The sequence below is a fragment of the Motacilla alba genome, chromosome 4, assembly GCF_015832195.1.
Source record: "Motacilla alba alba isolate MOTALB_02 chromosome 4, Motacilla_alba_V1.0_pri, whole genome shotgun sequence".
Lineage (NCBI taxonomy): Eukaryota > Metazoa > Chordata > Aves > Passeriformes > Motacillidae > Motacilla > Motacilla alba.
The window spans coordinates 11,766,338-11,788,176 of NC_052019.1; the positions used below are offsets into that span (position 1 = coordinate 11,766,338).

General features: G+C 39.0%; 1 protein-coding gene across 7 annotated transcripts in view; it reads left to right on the forward strand.

The window, feature by feature from the left end:
• PPP2R2C (protein phosphatase 2 regulatory subunit Bgamma) overlaps positions 1-21,839 on the forward strand; it is a 193,767-nt gene that overhangs the window by 47,886 nt on the left and 124,042 nt on the right. Inside the window, exon 1 of one of the 7 annotated variants that reach the window (XM_038134255.1) lies at positions 10,621-11,163. The exons of 2 other annotated variants lie outside the window; for them this stretch is intronic. Coding sequence is in view for 1 of the 5 variants with exons in the window: in XM_038134260.1 (XP_037990188.1) it covers positions 11,094-11,163 (70 nt within the window). In the remaining 4 variants the exon portion in view is untranslated. Of the gene's footprint in view, positions 1-10,620; positions 11,164-21,839 lie in introns of those variants that run through there. 4 more of the 7 variants (XM_038134261.1, XM_038134263.1, XM_038134260.1 and 1 more) reach the window with 4 other exon arrangements.

Consider the following 21,839-nt stretch of genomic DNA (forward strand, 5'->3'; position numbering starts at 1 on the left):
AATTTGCACTTATTATGTCTTGAGCCAAAATAAAAATGATTTCATTTGATGTTTGTGCTTCCATTACTTTCAGCTGATTCCTACAGGAGTCTTCTCAGTCATTGTTTATTTTGGAATTCTTAAGTTCCAATGTCAGATCACCTCTGTGATTTGTTCTGTTTTTCTGAATTTTGATTGCTGCTGTTGGTATGAAGGTGGCCAGAAGTGGAACAGAACTTTTAGGTGCATTTACTTTTTACTGCAATGTACTGTGGGTTTTCATACTCCTCAAAATTCTGGGTTTAATGTGTCTTGTGAACTTTTAATGTCATCCAGTACCAGCTTTCTTTCTACATTTCTGCATACAAATTACTTTTTTTTTTCTCACACCATTGAATGCTTATGCGTTTGTTTCCTGTGGGTTGGTGGTTTTTTTCCCATTTTAAATAGCTTGAATTTATTTTTAGCTTTTGTTTTGCCAACTAAGTATTATTTCAGAATTCTCAGCTCTTACAGCAGGTGCAGCATTCATTTGTTATTGTACATCTGATGCTACAGTAGTTTAAATATTTGGATGATCTGGAGGAAAGGCTAGCAGCAAAATCATTGTTTACATTGACACAACTAGTTTTTTTCCCTCCTTCTTGAGGCTGTTTTAGCAATATTGCAGTAAATATTATGTACAAGAAAAGAAATCTAGCACTGTATCCTTTTCTAGAGCAGATTTTTGTTTTGCTTTCTTGTTTGCCTCTGTGGCCCAGGATGGCCAGGATCTGCAGGTGCTTCAGATGGCTGGATTTGCATGTCACCTTAGTTATTGGAGAACACAGAAATTTGCAACTGCTCTTTGTGGTGTAAGGTAATGCTGGAGAAAAAGCTGCTTGCATTATATCTATCTGAATTAATTAATTACACTGGTGAAAGGAAGGAGTCAAGTTGAATGCCCTGTCAGATGCCATGTAATTATTCTGCAGTCCTGTGAATAACAGAGTCTTTTGGGCTAAGTCCCTTTCAAACTGACATCTTTGTATGACTGTGTACAGAATTCAAAACCAGTAATAAATGATCCTATGTGTTGATTTTATTTCATAGACTTGCCATGGGCAGGAATTGTTCCTGAATTATTATTACCTGAAATATTTTGAGGTCTGAATTAGCAAAATGTAATGAAGAATGCCTGTGGTTTGCATTTTAATGTGGGACTATGATCTGCTAGTTTGATTTGATTTTTAAGTTTTTTGTTTTTCGTCTGAAAAATCACAGACTCATAGAATCATGTTAGGGGGTTGGGATGGGCCTTACAGATCATAGTCCCAAGCCCTCCTGCCATGGGCAGGGACACCTCCCACTAGACCAGGCTGCTCACGGCCTTATCCAACCTGGCCTTGAACACTGCCAGGGATGGGCCAGTGAGAGTCTCCCTGGGAAACCTGTTCCAATGCTTAACCACCCTCACAGTAAAAAATTTCTTTGTAATATCAGGCCTAAATTTCTCCTCTTTCAATTTTCACTCTTTTCAATTGCACCAAATTGCACCTGCAATTACTCCTTGTCCTTTCACTATTGTTCCTAACAAATATTTTTACAAATTCTCAGTCAGCTTCTGATATTTTATGATAGGCCATAGTATTTGAAAGAGTTTCCTGTTTCCTCACTTGATTTTGTGTGGAAAGTTTGCTTCTTTGTATTTGCTTTGGTCTCTTTCCTCTAGAGTTATTTTCTGTTGAAGTTGTTCAAGCTCCATCTCTCAAGATTTCTGTATCTTTTCAGTTTAATCTTTTAAGAATGCTGTCTTAGAAAGTGTTTTTCTTTCTCTGTGGTTTGCCTGTGTAGTAGCCTGACCACTCAGATGCTGCATCAGGGTACTGCTGAAATGTGTGTTTTGGTCCATTGCTATTCAGGAAGGATGAATATGACCCTTAGCATGGGTTTGAAACTGTTCTCACTTGCTTTTCTCCCTCTCTTCCCAGTTCCTTTCTTAGATAAATATGGACACAAATATGTCTACACAGTGTAAAGAAATTCTGACAGTGCCTGTATCCCTGCTATAAATTCCTTTATCAGGCCCCTTTCCGATCTGTAGTTTAAGCAACATTTCTTTGGATTGTCCAGTGCCTTCAAGTGACAACTTTATCATTATTTTGCACTGTGTATATATATGTGTAGGTTCTTATTTAACTTCTTTCCAGGCTTTTCAGTCTCAGCAGGCTTTATGTCCCACTCCAAAGGCTGACATCTACAGAAGATATTTGGGAGGTGGGTCATCTTGTCTGGGGGTGTGAAGTTGGTTTTGTAATTGCAGCCTTGCCTGGCTGTGCAGTGACAGGTCTTGTCTGGAGAGCATTTCTGGCAGTGTGCTGGGTGACTTGCTGGGGAGGCAGCACACAGCTCTGGCCTGAAGCTCCGCTGTTGTGACAGTCCCCATCAGCAGCCTCTGGCACTGTGTGCTCGGATGCCTGTGATCTGTTCATCATGAACAGCCACTGAAACAGTTCCTTCATGATTTCCAGCCCTTTCCAGAAAACCTTTTTAACCATCCTTCTTAGGATCTACTTCTGCTTTACAAATTCATTATTTTTTTGTAGTGTGGGTTGATTTTTCTGCTTTTAGTGAGCAAGAAAGAGTGTAACATAAAAATTTTAGTTTGAATAAACTATATGCAGCAAGATTTTAAAGGCTTGCTTGCAGAGACATACATTTAAAGAGTTTTTCTCCCCTGCACAGCAGGAAATCATGGTAATGAGCTTTACTGAAGTTGTAGGGCAACTTGGAGAGAGGATGCTGTCATAGGGTGTGCCTTTAGAGAAACAGTGACCCACATGCACCAGACAACAAAGTATAAGCTGTCTCATAAGTGATGCTGTATTTGAGTTAATTAATACCTGTATAAAGTATTTCTAAAACTAAACTACATTAGCAAAATTAGTAGTAGGCTTTCTCCAGCGTGCAATGCAATGATACCAAACCTAACATCCTATTTCTTGTTTGGAATATATTTATATTTGTATTAGCATTTCAATTTGAGAAACTTGGGGGCAGAGTAACCTCTGGTGAAAGTTAAAGGATAATTTGGAACCATTTGTTTCAACACTTGTCCCCAAGCCTACTTTCTTCCTCAGGCTCTGTATTCCTTTGTCCGCCAGGGTCCCTGGCTTACTTGGCACAATGACAGGCTCTGTCGCTGAGAGGTTTTCTGTGTGAAACTCATCTTGAGCCATTCTCCTATGTTTGATTTTTTTTTTCTTTTACTTTGGTGTTGTTTGCAGTGGAGTAAATAATCTGCCTTGTGTTTTACAGGACACAGAATCTTGTTCTAGAAATAGGTGAGCTTCTTTAGCTAGGAGCAATGTCTCATAAGTGTTGGCATTGCCCAAGGTCCTGAATCAGTCTCCATGTGATGACTGCAGTAGAGAAGACAGTGTTTATGCTCTTGTAATTTTTTGTTTAAATAGGCAAGGCAGTGGAAGACTGGAATAGAATAAGGAAGATAAATGATGTGGCTAAAGCCTCACAGATGGCATTAGTGCTTGGTCTTTAATTCTTCATCCTGTGCTTTTCCCTTAGACCACTCTTCCCATTCCTGCTGCAGTCACTGAATAGGCTTAACCTCCAAATTAGTAAGTTCTGGGAAAACTTCCAGCATGTCCTTTTGGCATCTTGTCTATTCCTTCTGCTTTTTCTCCCCCTGTGGTTTTGCAGCTTTGCCTTCTATCTCTTGCTAAACCTAGATCCCACTGAAATCTGTTACAGTATTCTGAAATTTGCCAAAGTAAAACTTGCCCCTAGAGTGTGCAGAACTCAGTCTTTGAATTTGTTCATGCTCTTGTTACCTGCTCCCTTGAGCTCACTAGCTGATAGTTTGCAGGACTTGTTTTAGGTGTGATTTTAAACCGCCAAAGGACCAGGCAAAGGTGCAGTTGCTGTTTGTAGCACAGCTCCAGCTCTTTGGCTGCAGGCTTGCTCAGGCCAGTCGATGGGAAACTGTTCATGTTTCCAAATTCTTCCTTCTTCATAGTGAGCACCTGAAAGCAGTGCCCAGTGCAGGTTGCCAGACTGGATTAACACACCATTATGGAGCACAGAGGGGGCTTGGTGTGCAGCTGCTGTGGTAGGATGGGGAAACCTCCATTGCAGCCAGAATGATGCAATGGCCTCAGAGAGGAGCAGAGGGGCATTCTGGGGGCACAGGAGTGTCACAGCTCAGGGAATCTGTTCTGCTTCAGGGAACCTTCTTGCAAGACCCTTATGTTCAAATATCCTGGCTGAATTCTCTCAGTTAGTGAAAATCATGAAATCAGGGCCAGAGCTCTTCATATTGTTGAGTTTCACCACTGTCATCAGTGAATCACTGAAAAATAAGAGCAAAACTGCTCCTCTGTGAAAAGCTGTGAGTGTGGTGTGTACTCAGCTCATCCCATGCTCTGGCTTTTTGCAAACATTGAAGTGGCTCTGACTCAGCTCAGGATCCTTATGCAACGTTCACCCGAACAGAGAGGGTGAAAGACATTGACAGAAATTGGCTTCTGTAATTTAAATTACTCAATGATAACTTTTAATTGCTTGCTTTCCAGAATCACCAGCTGCTGGGAGGCATTAGTTTTACTCTGTGTCTGGAGTATGTAGGCTAAAAATAAATTACTTCTTCTGGGCAGGTGTTATTTTTAGATTTAACACAGCAAAAGGTAGTGTGTTGAAGAAATTTTCCCTTTTTGAATAATGACATATTTTTCCAATTGTGATAGCAGCCATTAGTTTTTTTCAAAATTGTTGGGCTGCATCATAATTTTAAATGTAACTGAAGACTGTAGCAAAATATGAATTAAATGCTGTAAATGTAAAGATTCTAAGTGATTATTTATGGGGTGTTAAAAGAAACAAAATCAATTTTTACTTGAGAGCTGTGATTGATACAATTTTTCTTCTATTGCTTTTTATGTTAGCTTTTGACAGTATCTGTTTGCTTTTGTTTAGCTGTCAGAAATAATCAAAAAGGGAACTGCATGGTAGCAAATATAATGTATATTGTCTTGGCTGTTAAACAATACAAAAAGGACTTCAGAAGGACTTGAGAAGGAAAACAACACAAACTCAAGGGAGTGAATTTGCTGTCTTATACCTGCCTGAGAGCTCTGAGTCCTTCTCTGTCAAGCTGAGTAGAGCTGGAGGAAGGCTAAGGGAATAGGTTTTTATCACATTTTAATTCCTTGTTGGTTTGTCCTTTTAAATGAAGGTGTTTTGAACAGAAGTATGACTGTAGTATACAATCTTATTTTTGTGGACATTATGAATAAACAAATGAACAGCAAAACTAATTTGCCAATGGCCTAACTGGAGGAGTCAGTAGCAGGGCATTTTACATCTCTGTACATATGTAAAAGGGAGACAATATCTGTCTTATAAACATCTTTTGTTGGTAAGCAAATTCAGATGCAATGAGCTATTATTGTCAAGGGTTGACTAAATATTTTGTTGTATTTTTTCTGTGGCTGACTAGTTGTATGTGTTACCTTACTTCATTTAAAGAAACTTTGCACTGTTTTGAACAGTTTGCTGATACTAGGATATGGTTAGAAGTAAATGCTGTCAAAGCTCTTAAAACCCTCCTCTGATGCCACAAACTTTAAATTAAAGTACTATTTTAAGATAGTCTGCTTTTGGTGAAATTTATGCAACTTCTAAGGTTTTTTTTTTACCATCACAGTCTTTAAATCTCTTGTGCTTTACAAATAATTAGAGTTCTGTGCCAATTGAAAATTCAGTTTCATTTCATTTAAAGCCACTGTTAGACGAAGAAAATATTTAAGTATTCCACTACTGTTTTCTCAATTGCAGTTTAAGCTTAATTATTCTAATTCAGATGGAGTGATGAATTTGGGGGTAAAATTTAGTAATTCAGGGGTAAAATGGAGACTTGGAGTACCTGATGATGTTCTATTTCAGATATTAAGAGTTCTAATTATTAAAGGTTGTGCTCTTAGTGTCTGACAAAGCTAAACAGAGGCTCTTCAAGAAAATGTGTTTAAGAGAAGAACATAAATGTTCTGCTGGAGCAAAACAGGATGGCCATATTCAACAGGTGTTTATAAATAGGATTACACAGTGACCTTCAAGACAAACTGCCTTCTAATGCCTAATTCCTCCCTCTCTTCTGCTGCAGAACTTGCTGGAAATGCAATGAGCAAATATGATCAACAGTCATTCAGCCAAAGATTTGTTTTCATCTTCTTCAATTCCTTACTGTTAGACTACACTCTTACTAATCCTTACATTCTCAGCTCCATTTGCATCATAAATAGTTTTTGATTCCTTCTTGGGGGTACTGGCTGCCTCTGGCTTCCATTTCTGGCTTTTATTTTTGGGGTTTTTTTTGGTTGGTTGGTTGACTGGTTTTTTTTTGGTTTGTTTTTCCCTGCTACCTTCCCCTTTCTCCAATTCTTCTGCCCAAAACTCTGGCAAAGGGAAATGTAGGTTTATTCCTCTCTTTAAATATTTTCTTTCCCTGTCCTATGAGATTTTTCTCCTCCTGGCACAGATCCATTTTTGTTTGTTTTGCTCCTTAACTCTTCTTTTACTGACACCATCAGTCTGTATTGGCGTCTGTGTCATGCCTGCTCTTGCCTTTTACTTTCCTCCTTGACCTGCTGGCCAGTTCTCCTCCTTTTATGTCTAAGCTTGTTTTATTCTTGTTATGCAGTTATTTTCAACCTCTTGAATCCAGTTTATTGCTCCTCTGCACAGTCTCTAATGACCTTCTTTTGAAGAAAGCTCTAAACCAGGACTCCATCCTCATTACTGACTCACTGTTTACCTAAATGTCACTGCTGATCTGTATGTAGCTCTTTTATTTCATAGTTTACTTACAAATTCTTTAAGATAGGACACTGTTATTTCTCTGTTTGTACTGTATTTAGCTCAATTAGAGGGTTATTTTATGAGTAGCATTGTGAACTATTATGAAAGTCCAAATAACTGATATACTTTTGATTAAAGCTTCCTTCCTCACAGCCTTCTCCCTGGGTACTTGACCAGATCAAATTATGTAGGTTATAGGTGGGATTGATAATAAGTAGCATTTTAAAATGGCACAGCTAGTTATCTGCAAATGTTGGCTCACAAATTTGCATTGTGCTACAAATTTAGAGCAGAATTTTGCTAATCTTTCTCATGTGAACTGACCTACTTAAGTCGGTGGAGTGCTAATATTTGCCACACAGTAAGGATTTGGCTCATAATCTTAGGGAAGGCATTTGCATGCACACTGGGAATATTGTCTAGGGTTTTTGTTAAAGGCTTCCTCCTCATTCCATTCCTCCTTATGAGATTGGTTTTAACTTAAAAATAAGAAGAACAAGGTAAGTGTGATTTGACCCAGATGTGATGCCTAAGGAAGTTGTCCATGAACCTCTCTAATGGTGAGTGGAGAAAATTATCTCTGGATGGAAGTTACAATTTTGACTTCACAAAAAAATGTCCACTTTGCTCCTAGGAAAAATGAAAACACCTCTAACTGCTTAAATTACACCTAAAAAATAACCAGTGTAGGCTCTAAATTAGAGACATTAGAAATTGCAATGTTTGAACTGACTGAGGACAAATAAAGGACAGTTATTAGTGAGTTTACATGGAAGAGCAGGAACAACAAGAAGGCCAGAATTTTCTCAACCATCTTGGTCACATAAATGTAGAGGTATTTACAAAGAAAATGGTTCCAGTAGATTTTTGTTTTTTTTTTTTTTTTACAGACTATCAGTGTGCCTTTTTTGAGATTGTACTCATCATTTGCATAATGTATTATCTATTTATTTTTAATAATAAGTTTTCCATATGATACTTTTTCTCAGAAAGGACAGAACACGTGTTCATTTTCTGTGTATTTGAAGATAGAAGTTGTTCCTATGCATTTTTACTCAAATGTGCTGCTTGATTTTTGGGATTAAATGCCCTGCAGGGTGACATTTCTTTCAGTTTTAGGAGTCATTACAGTAATAGGAAGAAGCTTCTCAGTGTTACCTTCACAAGGGAATCCATGCTCTGTAGTACATCAGGGACAAAAGGAAGGCGAAGGAGAAACTCCATTCTATATTGAATACAGGGGGAAACAATAGTGACAAAGAATGAGGAAACAGATGAAGTACTTAATGCCTTCTTTGCCTCAGTCTTTAACAGTAAGGCCAGTTTTTCTTGGGTACCCTGTCCCTTGAGCTGTGAGACAAGGATGGGGAGCAGAATGAAGCCCCCATAATCCGAGGGGAAATGATCAGTGAGTGACCTGCTACACTGCTGAGACACACAAATCTATGGGGCTGGATGGGATCCAGCTGAAGGGACTGAGGGAGCTGGTGAGAGTGCTCACTGAGGCACCTTCCATCATTTACCAGCAGCCCTGGGTAGCAGGGAGGAGTGGGTCCCAATTGACTGGAGGTCAGCAAGTGTGAAGCCCGTCTATCAAATGAGTTGGAAAGAGTGTCCAGGGAACTAGAGGCCTGTCAGCCTGACCTCAGTGCCAAGGAAGGTCATGGAGCAGATTGTCCTGAGCAACATCAAGAGGCATGTACATGACAATCAGGGCATCACACACAGCCAGCCCAGGTTCATGAAAGGCAGGTCCTGCTTGACCCGGTTCATCTCATTCTGTGGTGAAGTGACCTTAGTGAGTGAGGGAAAGGCTGTGGATGTTGCTTGCATGAACTTTAATAAAGCTTTTGACACAGTTTGCCACAATATTCTCCTGGAGAAACTGGCAGCTCTTTGCTTGGATGGGCATGTTCTTTGCTGAGTAAAAACTGGCTGGATGGCTGAGCCCAAGGAGTGGTGGTAAATGGAGTTATAGCTAGCTGGCAGCTGGTCTCCACTGGAGGTTTTGTTTGCTGGCAGGCAGGAAGGCTTTCCAAAGGGATCTTGACAGACTTTTGTAAGGCCAGGCAGTTTGCAGAGATGCTGAAGGGAGGTGCCTTCTTGACCCAGACTGGTGTAGTATTAAATAGTTGAGAGTAAACTGGTAAACTGTTTTGTTGTACTCTTAGCCAAGGACTTTGCTGGAGTTGGGATTTTGTGTGCAGGGCATTATGCTCATAGACCCTTTTGTCTTTGGAAAAACAGATCCAAGGTGAGAACATATTGTGTCAGGGAAGGGCAAAATAAACCAGCTCCATCACATAGATTACAACCATGTTGTCCAAATTAAATATCAGCATTTGTAAGGCTTCCTTCCTCTTTTCTGAAGAGGATAGGGCAGATACTGGAGAGCTGCAGGTACTGCCTCAGTAGTGACTGGTACTCTCAATGCAGAAATAACATTTCTAGTTTTGTAAAATGTGTTCTGTACAGGTGCAAGTACAGAATACTTCTCTTACTTTCCCACCTGCTCAAATTTGAAGGTTTTACAATATTTACTTATTAGGCTGGAGATGGTTCTGTTTTATTTTGCTTTATTACTGAGAAAAAGAAGGTCATTCTGTTGCTATTCTTCTTTCCCTCTCAGCCTTGCTTAATTCTGAAATTAGATGTTTATCCCTGAGCAGGTTTTTATGTAGTCCTCTACTTTTTTCAAAGTCACATGCCAGTTTGTAGGAAGAGCGGGGTACTTGAATTTTCCTTCAAGAACTCTATGTCCTAGTTCATTAGAAAGAAAGAAAAACAAATACAAAAAATGATAAAGATTGATCCAGTGTTACACAAAATACTGTAGTAATGCTGACAACTGAATTGCACTTTCTATATTCCATTCCAGGGCCTAAAGCACAAGATTCTCTCTCCTTTATTGGTTTTGTGGTTGTGGACTCCCTTATCATGCTGTAGTGGTGGTTTTGGTATACAGCCATTTGCTTTCTCTTCAAATATTTAAAATTCAGTGGTGCTTACCTTTTCTGAATACCTTTTCATATTTTCTGCAGCAAACAGTTTGTGGTTTCTTGAATAGATACCAAAAGCTAAAGGAAACTGCTAGTCTGTTCAGTTGAAAGAATTTTCCTGTAATATAAACCATTAAGCATTTGGAATAAAGAGCAGGCTTTCTTTTATAATGCAAGTGGGTAATTTTCCTCTTCCACTTATTTTCATATTTCTGCATATATGTATTTCAACACTGCTTTTCCAAGATGATGGGATAATGAACTGAAGGAGTAGCAGGTTTAAGAAAACCAATGACCTGCAAATATTCCCTTTGTCCAGCTTTTCTTTCCTGTACAGGGAAGCCAGAGAGGTTGTTTTTAAATACTTTGTAATTTTACATTTATCTACAAAACTGGGGGTAAAAAAGATTAATAACAGTTATTTTATCCTACGTTCTCTAAACGGTTGCCTTGTCTCTGACGAGTCCTTTTGCACAGGCAGATATTTGGCAGTTTCGGTAATATTTATAGAGGCTGACATTGAACGACTGTTGCTTTTGCTGCAGATGACAGTAAGACTAGCACAAAATCCTGGCCGCATGTTCGTGTGCGGTACGTGTCGATGCAAACGCGTTTAATCAGCTTGAAGTTTCTTCTCCCTCGTCCCCTCCCTCAGCTCTTCTCCTTGCCCATCTCCCCGGCAGAGGAGCTGGAATAATTACCTGCAGTGTCATTTTTCACTTTGCTCCATGCAGATGCGGTGCGGTGGGGCCGCGGGCGGGGAGGGGCCAGCGCTGATGCAGCACAGGCGTGTGACAGCGGCGCGGCTCCGCTCGGCTCGGCTCCGCTGCGGGCGGCTCCGCTGCAGCCCGGCCGCCCTGCCCGCCGCTGCGGGGCCGCTGGTGCTCCGAGTGCCTGCGACGCCACTGGGCTATTCTTTAACTGTGCGACAAGTGCCTCTGCTCCCTTCACGCGAGCTCCCGACTGGCTTTCTGCATCCGTAATTTCTCGGAGCCGTTTTTCCCTCCGGCGTTCTCCCGCTACTTCTTTTTCGCTTTCCCCCCCTTTTTTCTTCTTCTATTTTTTTTTCTTTCTTTTCCCCGCTCGTTATTCGCCCCCCTCCCAATCTGTGCTGCCTCAATAGCTCTCATTATGCTGTGCTCAGTGGCCCGGTGTGTTCCCCGCCTCTGCTAGGCAGTGGCAGCATGGATGGTGCTCTTGTGACGACCTCTGCTGATGCTATCAGTCCACTGCGGATAGGCATGCTGAGTAATCCTGCTGTAAATGGGCGAGGACACGGACACACGGAAAATTAACCACAGCTTTCTGCGAGACCACAACTATGTGACTGAAGGTAACATAAATACTGTCGTTTTTCTCTTCTTGCGTTTCATATTCTATGCTAGGAATGCACTGTCATGTTTGGAGATGTAGGCTGTTCCTTTTTTTCCTTTTTGAACCAGGGGGGATTTCAGGGCGTTTTTTTCTGTGGGATGTAGCGACAGAATCTGTCTGAATTTGCTGAATCCCAAAGACATTCTGTCATGCTACAGCAGTATATGAAAGTACACGGGCTGGAGAAGGTCTTGCATTGTGCTGAGTTTCTGCTAGTGAGGTGTGCAGCACCTGGCATTGAATGCACAGTAGCTGCAATGTAGAAGATTGGAAGCACTTGATTACTAAAAAAAAAAAAAAAAAGGTTTGAGAACACCAAAGTAAGAGAAATAATCTGTAAAGTTAACTGTTTGCTGGTGTAATGAAGGTTATGCATCTCATTTTGGTAATTATATCCTGAGCATTACAGACATTGCTCAGTTGATTGTTCCCTAGAGAACTGTATACATTTAGAAGGCATTTAGAAGGGATATGTAAGCATCATCTTTTGAAATGCTGCTGCTTGCTTTCTGTTCCCTGTGCAAGGTACCTGGGAAGAGAAAAGGCACCTTCATTTTAAATCATTCAGTGACTTGTAGGTTATTACATAAAAAGGAATTTTCCTGCAGGTGACATACAGTAAATGCTGAGAGAATTTACCTTGAGAACATGAAATGGTTGGGTCAGGTACTGGTCTGCATTTCCTTGCCAGAAAGTTGGTTTAAGAGTAGGCCATTTTAAGATTGATTGAACAGGAGAAATGTGTTTGTAGGTGCTTGACTTTGCAAATATATCTGTATGTGCAGTTTTAATAGCACTTTTCATCAGCAGAAACAGTAACTCAATGTAGGCTTATATAATATGAACATACTTCACATTAGGGTCAACCAATACTCCTTGAGACACGGTCTCCAGATTCTGTCGTCATTTGATCAATGCTCAGTCACTTAATACTCCCATGCTGCACCCTGAAACGTGATCAGCTGATGCTCTCTTGATTATTGATGATTTGAATTGTTTTAGATTGGAGAAAACAGTAGGATGATTTTTGTCATACCAGGACCACAAGGCAGATTTTTCAGAAGAAAAATTAAAAATGCTGTGTACTGTAACTGTTACCAGTGACTGGTATAATTGCTTGCTAATCTTGCCTCTAGGACATTCTTTGCACTCTGGTTCATGTTTCGGTGCACTGTCAAATTTGTTTTGAAGTTTTGGTTAATTTTTTTTACAGAATGATGATTTGTGTTTTGAAATGTGGTCACCTGTTTGAAAGAACTTTTAAAAAATTTGTAAATTCATGCCTTGGATTCTGCAAAATGTCCTATAATTACTGCAGTGGACTTGATAAATAGTGAATTTCAGATGTGCAGCAATGTTAAAAATTGAATTTTTAAGTCTTTCTGTTTTGTGATCTGAGGAAAATAATTAATAGTGGATTTTTCAAATCCATATTGTCCTTTTATATGTCTTGAGTGTTCTGAAAATTAGATGGAGATTCTTAGTAGCTTTTGTGACACTGCTGGGGCACGTGTTAGATTTTTCTAATGTTTTATCTTCACTTGATACTTGGATCATAAGGACTGGATGTTATTCTGTCATTGCACATGGAGGAGCTTGTCTGAAATGGGTAAAAATACAATTTGAATATCAATGCTGACCTGTTTTATATTTTTCCTGTGATCAGAAGTCATCATGAAATATGTTGGCATCTGTTCTTGAAATCTTCAGTAGCAAAATATTAGTTTTTCATCTCAGACTAGTGTAATTCTTGTTGGGAATGCAGAGTTTGTCAGGTGTAATAGAATTCTTCACAGCTGTTATATCTGACATTGCCACACCTTTTAAGAGATCTTGGAAATCATGAGGGAATGGATTTATCTGTGAAATTTTTCCAAGGAGACTTTCAGATGCTCAAAGAGGAGCATCACGAATGTTAATTTCTCATTGATACACTTTGTTAAAAATGCATAATGAATACATTAGTTAAATTGGTGCTTTAAACATGCTTTGATTGTTCTTCTGTGGGATTTTGTATTTTTTATTTAAAGATTTGGTTCCATGAAACAACTTTAAGACTTCTCAACTGTAAAGGCGTGCAGTCCTCTCACAGGCCTTGTATTTGGTCCTGTGACTTGTTCAGTGCAGTATGTAGCAACAATAGAAAGGCAGTAACATGTTACCTTGCTATACTTCTTTGGGGTCCAATCCAAGTTTTTCTTTAGCTTTTGTAATCTACCATTTAAAATGAAGAAATGCTTTATGTCGTGTCCAGTGTATTAGAGAAGTTACCAATTCGTTGTTGTTCGTGAATAACCAAAATTTTATCTCATTTTCAGAGTTTTGAAGTCTTGGTAAGTGGTGTCCTCTGTCCTTGTTATTCCATGCAGCAGACTAAATTAATTTACAAAAGGAGGTATTTCTAACCCTCATATCTACTTTCTTCCCCTGACTATTCACCGAGGAAAGTAAAGCCAGCAATAATCATGAAGATGTGGGTTAACTATAGCATTGCTTTACTTCTCTTGCTGTTTTACTTCTTCAGTGATTAAAAAAAGCTCAGACAGTCAGATGGCATATGAATTCAGGGTGTAGGAAAGCTGTGAGCCAAATCTGATTTGCTCTGCTCTCGCTAGTGGACTGAAGGTGTTCCTAACAAAACTGCTTGCTTGAGCAAAGTCAAATTTCATCTCTTTGACAGGTCATTATTTTCTAACATTGGGATTATCTGTAACAAATGTGGCTTTACCTTGGCTACGGAAAATTGAATTGGTTTTTAAATCTCAACAGTTTTTTGATTTGTTGTTACAGTGTAACTGTTATAGTATAATAGGCATTATAGACACACATAGGACAACATAGGCCCTGTTTCCCCTGTTGCATATGCACAACTAAAATGTGGCATTAAAACAAGCAGAGCATGAATAATTTTGTCATTTAAAGTCTAAAATTATGTTACGGTCACACAATGGGAAAAGGTGATTTAATTCCAGCTGCAATATACAGCAAATTTTTCAATGATCACTTTTAAAAGTAGCTTTTGAAGCAAACTGATTTAATTGGAGTTTTTTTGTGTGAGGAAAACAGCAAAGATCTGGTATGGCTTGTAAAGAAAGAGAGAAAAAATATCTGAGGCTTAGAAAATGTGAGCTGTGAGGAAAGATTGAACTTCTTTGCAAAGGTGTTGAAACACTGGGATATATTGCCTAGGGAGCTTGAGTAATTTTTATCACTGAAGTTTTTAAAAGCAGGTGACATAGATGTCTGTAAGAAATGACATGGGGATAGCTGAGCCTCCCGTGGGGCAGAGGAATGGACTAGATGACCTCTGAGATCTGTTCAGGCTTGTGATTCATTGCAGAGCTGTGTTTTATCTTAATTGCCTTTTGCACCACAGCTGTGGGAACCAGTTGCCCAGGAGGTGTTGGGTCAGTAAAATGTGTTATTTCCACAGCAACTGCAGGAGCCCTGAGCAGAGAGGAGAGGCACGGGAAGAGAAGATGGGTTGGATGGGAGAAACATGATCCTTCATTACTGTACAGACAGAGTCTGTTGGGGAGAGGGCAAGAAAACTGAGTTGGGGGAAGGGGGATGAAAGAGGCTTCTGTGCTTTAGCAGGCAGAGGATGTCCTTTAGTCCTAGAGTTCCCTTGATGTTACCTGTGCTTGAGATTAATGGTAAAACTGACAGGACTGCTGATACACCTTGCTGTCACAGGGCCTTGGGATCAGCCACACGGGATCTGATTCTGAGCAGTGAATTGCCTGGTGTGGTTGCTGTGTTCCTGGTAGGGGTAAAAAGTTGCAGGAATCAATGGTGCCACTCTTCCTCAACTGCCAGGTTAATTACTGTTACTCTGTATTTCACTGATTTAACAATTAACAGAAATAATGAGCAAAATTCGCTATTCTTGCCAAACTGTGTTAAAGGATGTGTTTCACCTCCATGATCCCTGATTTATTTGGAGAAATTCTTGTCTGGTGGGTGAAGGCATATTGCAGCTTACATGCAGACAAGTGTAGCATATGAATTGATATCTTTTTATGGAATATCTTTGTTTTGGGAAGCAATAAAAAGGTGTTTGTAATTCCAGTTTCTGGAGACACACAGGTTCCTCCCTTGGTCTAGGCCTGCAAATGCAAGTGGAGCCAGTGGAGTTGCACTGGTGCAATGGGGCAGAAGGTGACCTGCACTATCTAGACATTTATATGGCCAAATTGTGCCACTTGGTCCCATATGGTGTGAAATAGTTAATCACATTAATGGTGTATTAATGTCCTCAAATATGATATTTGAAGAATTACAAGAATTAGCAGTGCTGTATAAAACATATTGAATCATAACCATGTGAAATTTTTATTACAGAGGATAAAGGAACCCTTTTTTTTCTTAATGATTGTAAAGAAAAGTCCTCTGCAGATAATGAAAACAGATTTTGGGGCTTTTTTTAATGCCTGAATGAAAGAAGTTAGTATCTCTCTTCTTCAGTAATCAAAATTAGAGGGAAATTATCAATTTTCATCTGCTAAAAAGACATTTATTTATGATCTTTTCTTTCATAAACATCTCAAATATAATTTGAATTAGATCTGAATACCTGAGGTATTAATTGGATGAATATAGCAGACAAGTAACACACTGCTGGCTCGGGCTCACCATTGGTCAGTCTAGTTCACTGATTTCTCCTTATTAAGAAAAGTACAAGAGGGAACTCTTCCTCTCAACCTCCAGCAATTCAGGATTTACGTTGTGAATATTGATGATTTTAATCTTTCTACAGAACTAATTTCGAAACAGTTTTAGAATGGAAATTATTGCTCATTCCTTGAGTTGAGGGTGAACAGGGGTAAACCTTGTTAAAGCATAACTTTGCCCCTTGTTAAAGAGGATGTAGTTATGTCTGTCTGTGCATGGATTTGGTTCTTTTATTCACAGTGATACTCAGATGAATGTTGTGAGTAGCCTTGAAGATTTGGATTAATAAGGTTTATTCCATCCAAGTGATGTTGCTGACTTTGTAATCTTTATTCATGCAGCTTAGTTGGGTGCAGCCACAGAGGCAGAGCTGGAGCATTGCTGTCACTCTGGCTTGCACTGCAGTCCTATCCCTTTGCTCACTCACCCAAACCTGCAGCTGAATGTGGGGTTCAGCATCCAGGAAGACCAACCATTGGTACTGCTTGAAGCTTGGATCTATGCAGCACATATATTTAAGGCAATATCTGTACGGGTGACATGGGCCAGCAATTCTCTCCAACAAGCCCAGAAAAGGCAGGATAGATTTAGCCAGAGTGAATTACACTGTCAGCTTGCCATGATGCAGTACCAGCTACACATCCAAAGTACTCCATTCATGCTACATTTATTAGGCTCATAATATTGTTGTCTCTATTTTGCTTGCCAAATGTACTTGATGAAGAAATCATAAATCAGAATTGGGGTTAGGATGTTAATCCTAGGCTGGGACTTTGGAGTTTCTCAGTTTGCTGTTCCCAGCATTCCCAAAGAGCAGGAGTGTGTTAGTGTTGACTTGTTACTGCCTCCTCAGAAGAAGACCTGCCTCTTCAAGGAGTTTTAAGGACTGGTTGTTAGATGATCCTAAGAGGGCACTTCAAGCCACTCTGAGCTGTAGTAGGTGTTTCAAAGGCGTGCAGTTAACTTGGTTTGGATCTTACTTTAATGTCATGTTCTCCACACAGCAGTTATTCACCAGTGTCACACGTACCCTTAAAGCTTTACCAAGTGTTATTAGTCTGGGCTGCAATCTTCCTGTTTGCAAAGGAATAAATCTCTGATGCTGGATCAGTGGTTTTGGTGGATTGCCCTTAGGGACTGATGGCAACCTTGGCTCTCTTTGCATGCGTATGTAATCAGCAGATGATCTTGCACTCACCATCTAAATAATAAATATATTTGGTTGCTGTATAGTGCTAGAGGTCCTGGAGAAGTGAACAAGATGTATTAACAGAAGAAAAGGACCATGTAGAGTATTAGCTAAAGTGGAGCTCCTTCCATGACAGTGACAAGCAGCTGAAAAGAACATACTTGCAGCAATCTGGAGCTTTTCCAGTTGCTAGCAGACTAGAAACATTATAAATAGAAATGCTTACAGTATATTTAACTATATAGCTGTATATGTAATAGACTGAACTACATATGAGCCTTAAAACCAGAAGTTCAGGACAGGAGCTGTGCAATGTGTGTGTCAGATAAAACATGGGCATAGAAATATGATCCATGCAAGCTCGCTGTGTCTGCCAGATTTTTTCTAATTGAAACTGAGAGTTTAAAACTATTGAATGACGTAAAAGTAAACAATGTTGTGCAGATAGAGTCAGTGTCATTGTTCACCATGGGAGAAGTTTATTTTAGTGTATGTATCATTATAAAAACAGTACTCAGCAGTATATTTTCTATATGTTTTCCATGTAAACCTCAGGCATTTCAGCAATACATCATATATTTAAATGGTGAACTTAGAGAATGGTAGATGTTGCTCTTGCATCAGTTTAAAATGTGAAACACTATACAATAACACTGAATATTTTATAATGAAGAAGAACTGACTATCTTTTATTACAGCCATAAAAAAGGTAATCCATCCTTACTGTTTACATTGTGTTACAACATCATTAGTAGTTGTATTCTTGAAACTTTCAATCCACAGTTTATTTAATCACCATTGTAAGGCTTTTTCTCAAGGACTGTCTGCTAAGAGAACACAATTTTTTTGCTCAAAGTATAATCTCAGTGTAATTTCAGGCTAATTTCCCTGTTGCCAGGGAAATGTAATAATCTCAGAAAATTAGAGAAAGTTATTATGGGCACTTTTGGGATTTTTTTAAACAAGAAAGGGTTTTAAATGAACTCCTAGCCATGCTGAGGCACTTTCCTGATCAATTATTTCCATAGATCTCAGGTTAATGCTGAGTTTGCCCTTAGTCAAGAGTGTGTCTGTTTTAATTGTTCTTGGTGAAAGTTCCCCTATTCTTTATCAAGAACAAAAGCCCCACTGAGCGAAGCAGCTTTATGTTTGGTAAGAGAGTTACTATTCTCAGGAGTGTTACCTTGCTGGAAAGCTCTTGTTCCTGTTTTTATTACTGCTTCAATGCAAATAAAAGCAGACTGTATTTTGCAAGTGAAAGACAAATAATAAAAATGTACATGAAGAGATTTGATTCTTAATAAAATCTCAGCACGACATGGCATGCAGTTCAGTGACTTTTGTGAATTATTAATATCACAGGGTTTGGGATCTGTATTCTTAAATATAGCAGTGTTTGTTTCTTTCATATTCACTGATCCATCTGTTACAAAAAAAGAGAAGAAAAGGATGCAAATATCTGTATAATAACGACATTTATGTGTTTTACTTAGAGTGCAGAAAAAAGTAAAAGAAGTAAAAAGAAGTAAAATTGCTTTATTATTCTCTAGTTCAACACAAGTCTGATTAGAACTTAGTTACTGTTATCATACTTCTTCCTGTTTGCAGTGCTTTTGTTGTTCCTGTGACTCAGGTGTTGCAAATAATCAGTGACTGTACAAAATAACATAATTTGTGTAAATTTTGAGCCTAATGCTGCCTGTGGTAGTGTTGTTTGCATTAAAGGTAACCATAACCTGCTCTACCAGTTTCTGGGCCAGTTTCTAGTAGAAATAAAGATCATCCGATTTGAATTAAAAGTAAATGATTGTTAATTTCATTATCTCAGATTTTAATGACTCCCTATTATTTCTCCTTATTCTAAGATATTAAATGAACATATGTTAATTTACATAAATGTTTCAAATAGAAACAAAAAATAGATTTCAAGCAATGAGCTGGTCACCAATTACCAATAATTTATTTCTAGACTTTCATCCAGTCATGTTGTGCTGTTTGAAAGGTTTCAATTTATGATAGAACCTGGCACAAAGTCTTTAACAAGTGTATAGCTGTAAATCAGAATCTGTCGGTTATTATTTTATAAATAATTTCTGATATGATGTCTTTATTTCTACATTGTGCTATGATAAAAAGAAAAATTCAACTAATAAAATCAATAATAATTAATTAGAAAAATTCAACAAATAGGCACAGTGGCCTGGTGAGTGTAGGCCTGAATTGACTGCCAAGGTAGCACATGAGACTCTTCATCATGCTAATGTTTATTTGACACCCTGATTGGTTTGATATCTATTATTGCTGCATGCAGATCTGTGATATGGGAATAACCAGTACAAGATGGAGTCAGATGTGTATCCTATAGTCTTCTTTTGAATGGAAGATTTCGGTCAAGTATATTATCTTTAATCAACAGTGAAGATCAAAGTGGAATTCACATATGCAGTCTCTTTGAAATAGGTAGATGTGAATTATTACATCTTACAGAATTTCCTGGAATGCCTTACTGAGAGTGAAGTAAAGTCATATGGGTGATGGTTATTCTCATTGCTCAGGTACAATATGAATATCATTTTGTGCGTGCTGTAACACAAGAGTATGCTACACTCAGAGAAGGCTTGTGGATGACTGCTACTGCATGTTTCTGATGTGTCTGTATTCCTCCCAGCTGCTATGCTTGAAGTGTGAATCTAGAAGTCCTGGAATGGCTATGGAGAAGTTTCAGCATTGGGAGGCAGTAGGAGCTGCTATGTAGGGCACTGTCCTTCAAGTCCCATATGATTCACAGACCTTTTGGTCTATGTGTGACAGCGCTGATCAGGGGAGTGCTGCTTGTCTCTGACTGGGGCAAAACTTTCCTTCCACCATGATGTGAGAGCAGTGTCCTTGAACTTCTGATTTTAATCTGTGGTGGTAATGAGCTGCAGTTTTCTGAAAAACTGTTTCCCTGAACGTGGATTTAATTTCCCATGGTTAATTGTGGCCTTGTAGACATTTCTGTGCTTCCACATACATTTCAGAAAAATGAGGGAAATAGAGTACAGGCCTTCTGTGTTACTATGCAAATGTTACAAAAGGTGCTAGTTTTAAAACAAATGAGTTGCATCTATTAGCAGTTATGATGTTGCAAATCAGCCAATTATAGTAAAACTTCAATATTTACTAGCTGAAAGAATTCATGTTATATCCCAGTAAAGGGTTTTAGTTGTCTTAACTTTGAACTGTGGTGCCGAAATTACTGCTGAATGTGATTTGTACGGAGTACAGACAACCAGCTCTTTGTTGTGTTGATTTTCCCCAGCTTTTTTGTTTAAAATTGTTTTATTGAAAATATCTTTTACTTTTTCAAACCTTCAAATTAATTTCAAGACATTTAAAATTGAGGATTTGATTTGAAATTGTCATGGATGCCATTTTTGTCAGCAAATTGCCCATTCTCCAGAGGAATCTGTAGCTTGGGATGCCCATCTTACCTTCCCTGCTGCTGTTGGAGCCACTCCCATTGCATGGGAAGTATTGGAGCAGAGGGGAGGAGGCTCTGGTTAGCCCACCAATCTAGGCTTCTTCAGAAGATGTCAGCAAACTTGGCCTGGTTGACATTTGTCCCTTGCTGGCAGGGAGGGCAGCACCACAGCTGCCCACTCCTGAGAGCACAGGGACTGTGGGCAGTGCTATCTTGTGCTGCTGCAAATTTGCCCCCAGAGTCCCACTGCTGCTCCCTGTGACCTGTTCAGTGGGCACCAGTTTGGTCAGTGTGGTGAAGACTTCCAGAGGAGTGAAGCTTACTGCTGTGCTCCTTCAAAACCACCTTGTTATAAGGCTTTTGCAGTATTTATGCACAGCAGAAGGAAGGAAGGCAATACAAACTGTAAGTATACTAGAAAAATGTCTGACAGCTATCCTGGATGGAACTAGGAAATGGTAGAAATGTAGTAATGTTAAATGTGAAAGCAGAAAGCTTTGATGCTTCTGCACTATAAATAATTACTAACAAAGGTGATTGCCAGTGTGGAGAGTTGTTTGCAGAGGGATTCATTTTTGATTGTCAAGTGTAAGTATATTTAGACAGAAAATTATTTTTGTTCCTGAAAGCCAGGGAGTTGTTGTAAATGGGAAGAATTAGCAGTCTGGATTCCACAGAGCAAACACCAGCCTGGTTATTACAGATGAGACTTGATGAACGTAGTTATATTGAGGTTAGCACAGGAAGCTGTTCCTGTATTTTACATTTTGATGACAAAACTCTGTCATTTTCTTTTTAGCAGTTGAATGTACACAGTTTTCTTGAAAACTGTTTGGCAGTTTTCTTTTCTGAAATGTTGCAAATATTTCAAAGCCTTTAATGTCCCTCTTTAAGTTACCTTTGATCCAAAAATCTTCATTGACAAATTTGTGCATGTGGGCACAGACATAATCTAACACAAAAATAGAATCCAAATAATTGAGATTGGGGAAAGAAATAAAAGAGCTTGCCAGAGCCTCCTATCCTTTCCCTTTAGTGGTTTTGCGCTGCAGTCCAGATATTGACTCCATAATCTGAGATTTTATTGTGTAAGTGAAACACCGCAGGATTTTGCAAGGGAAGATATATTGGGGAAATAGTGCCAATACCTGCAAGTTTAAAATAAGTACAAGTAGCTAGATGAGACCTGACTACACGTGACAGCAAGAGATACTAAACATTTTTAACTAGGACATGCCATTATAGGTGGAACCTGCCACTAGGAGAGTTGCTGCACAGTCAAGCACACTTGAGGACATTTTTTTCATAT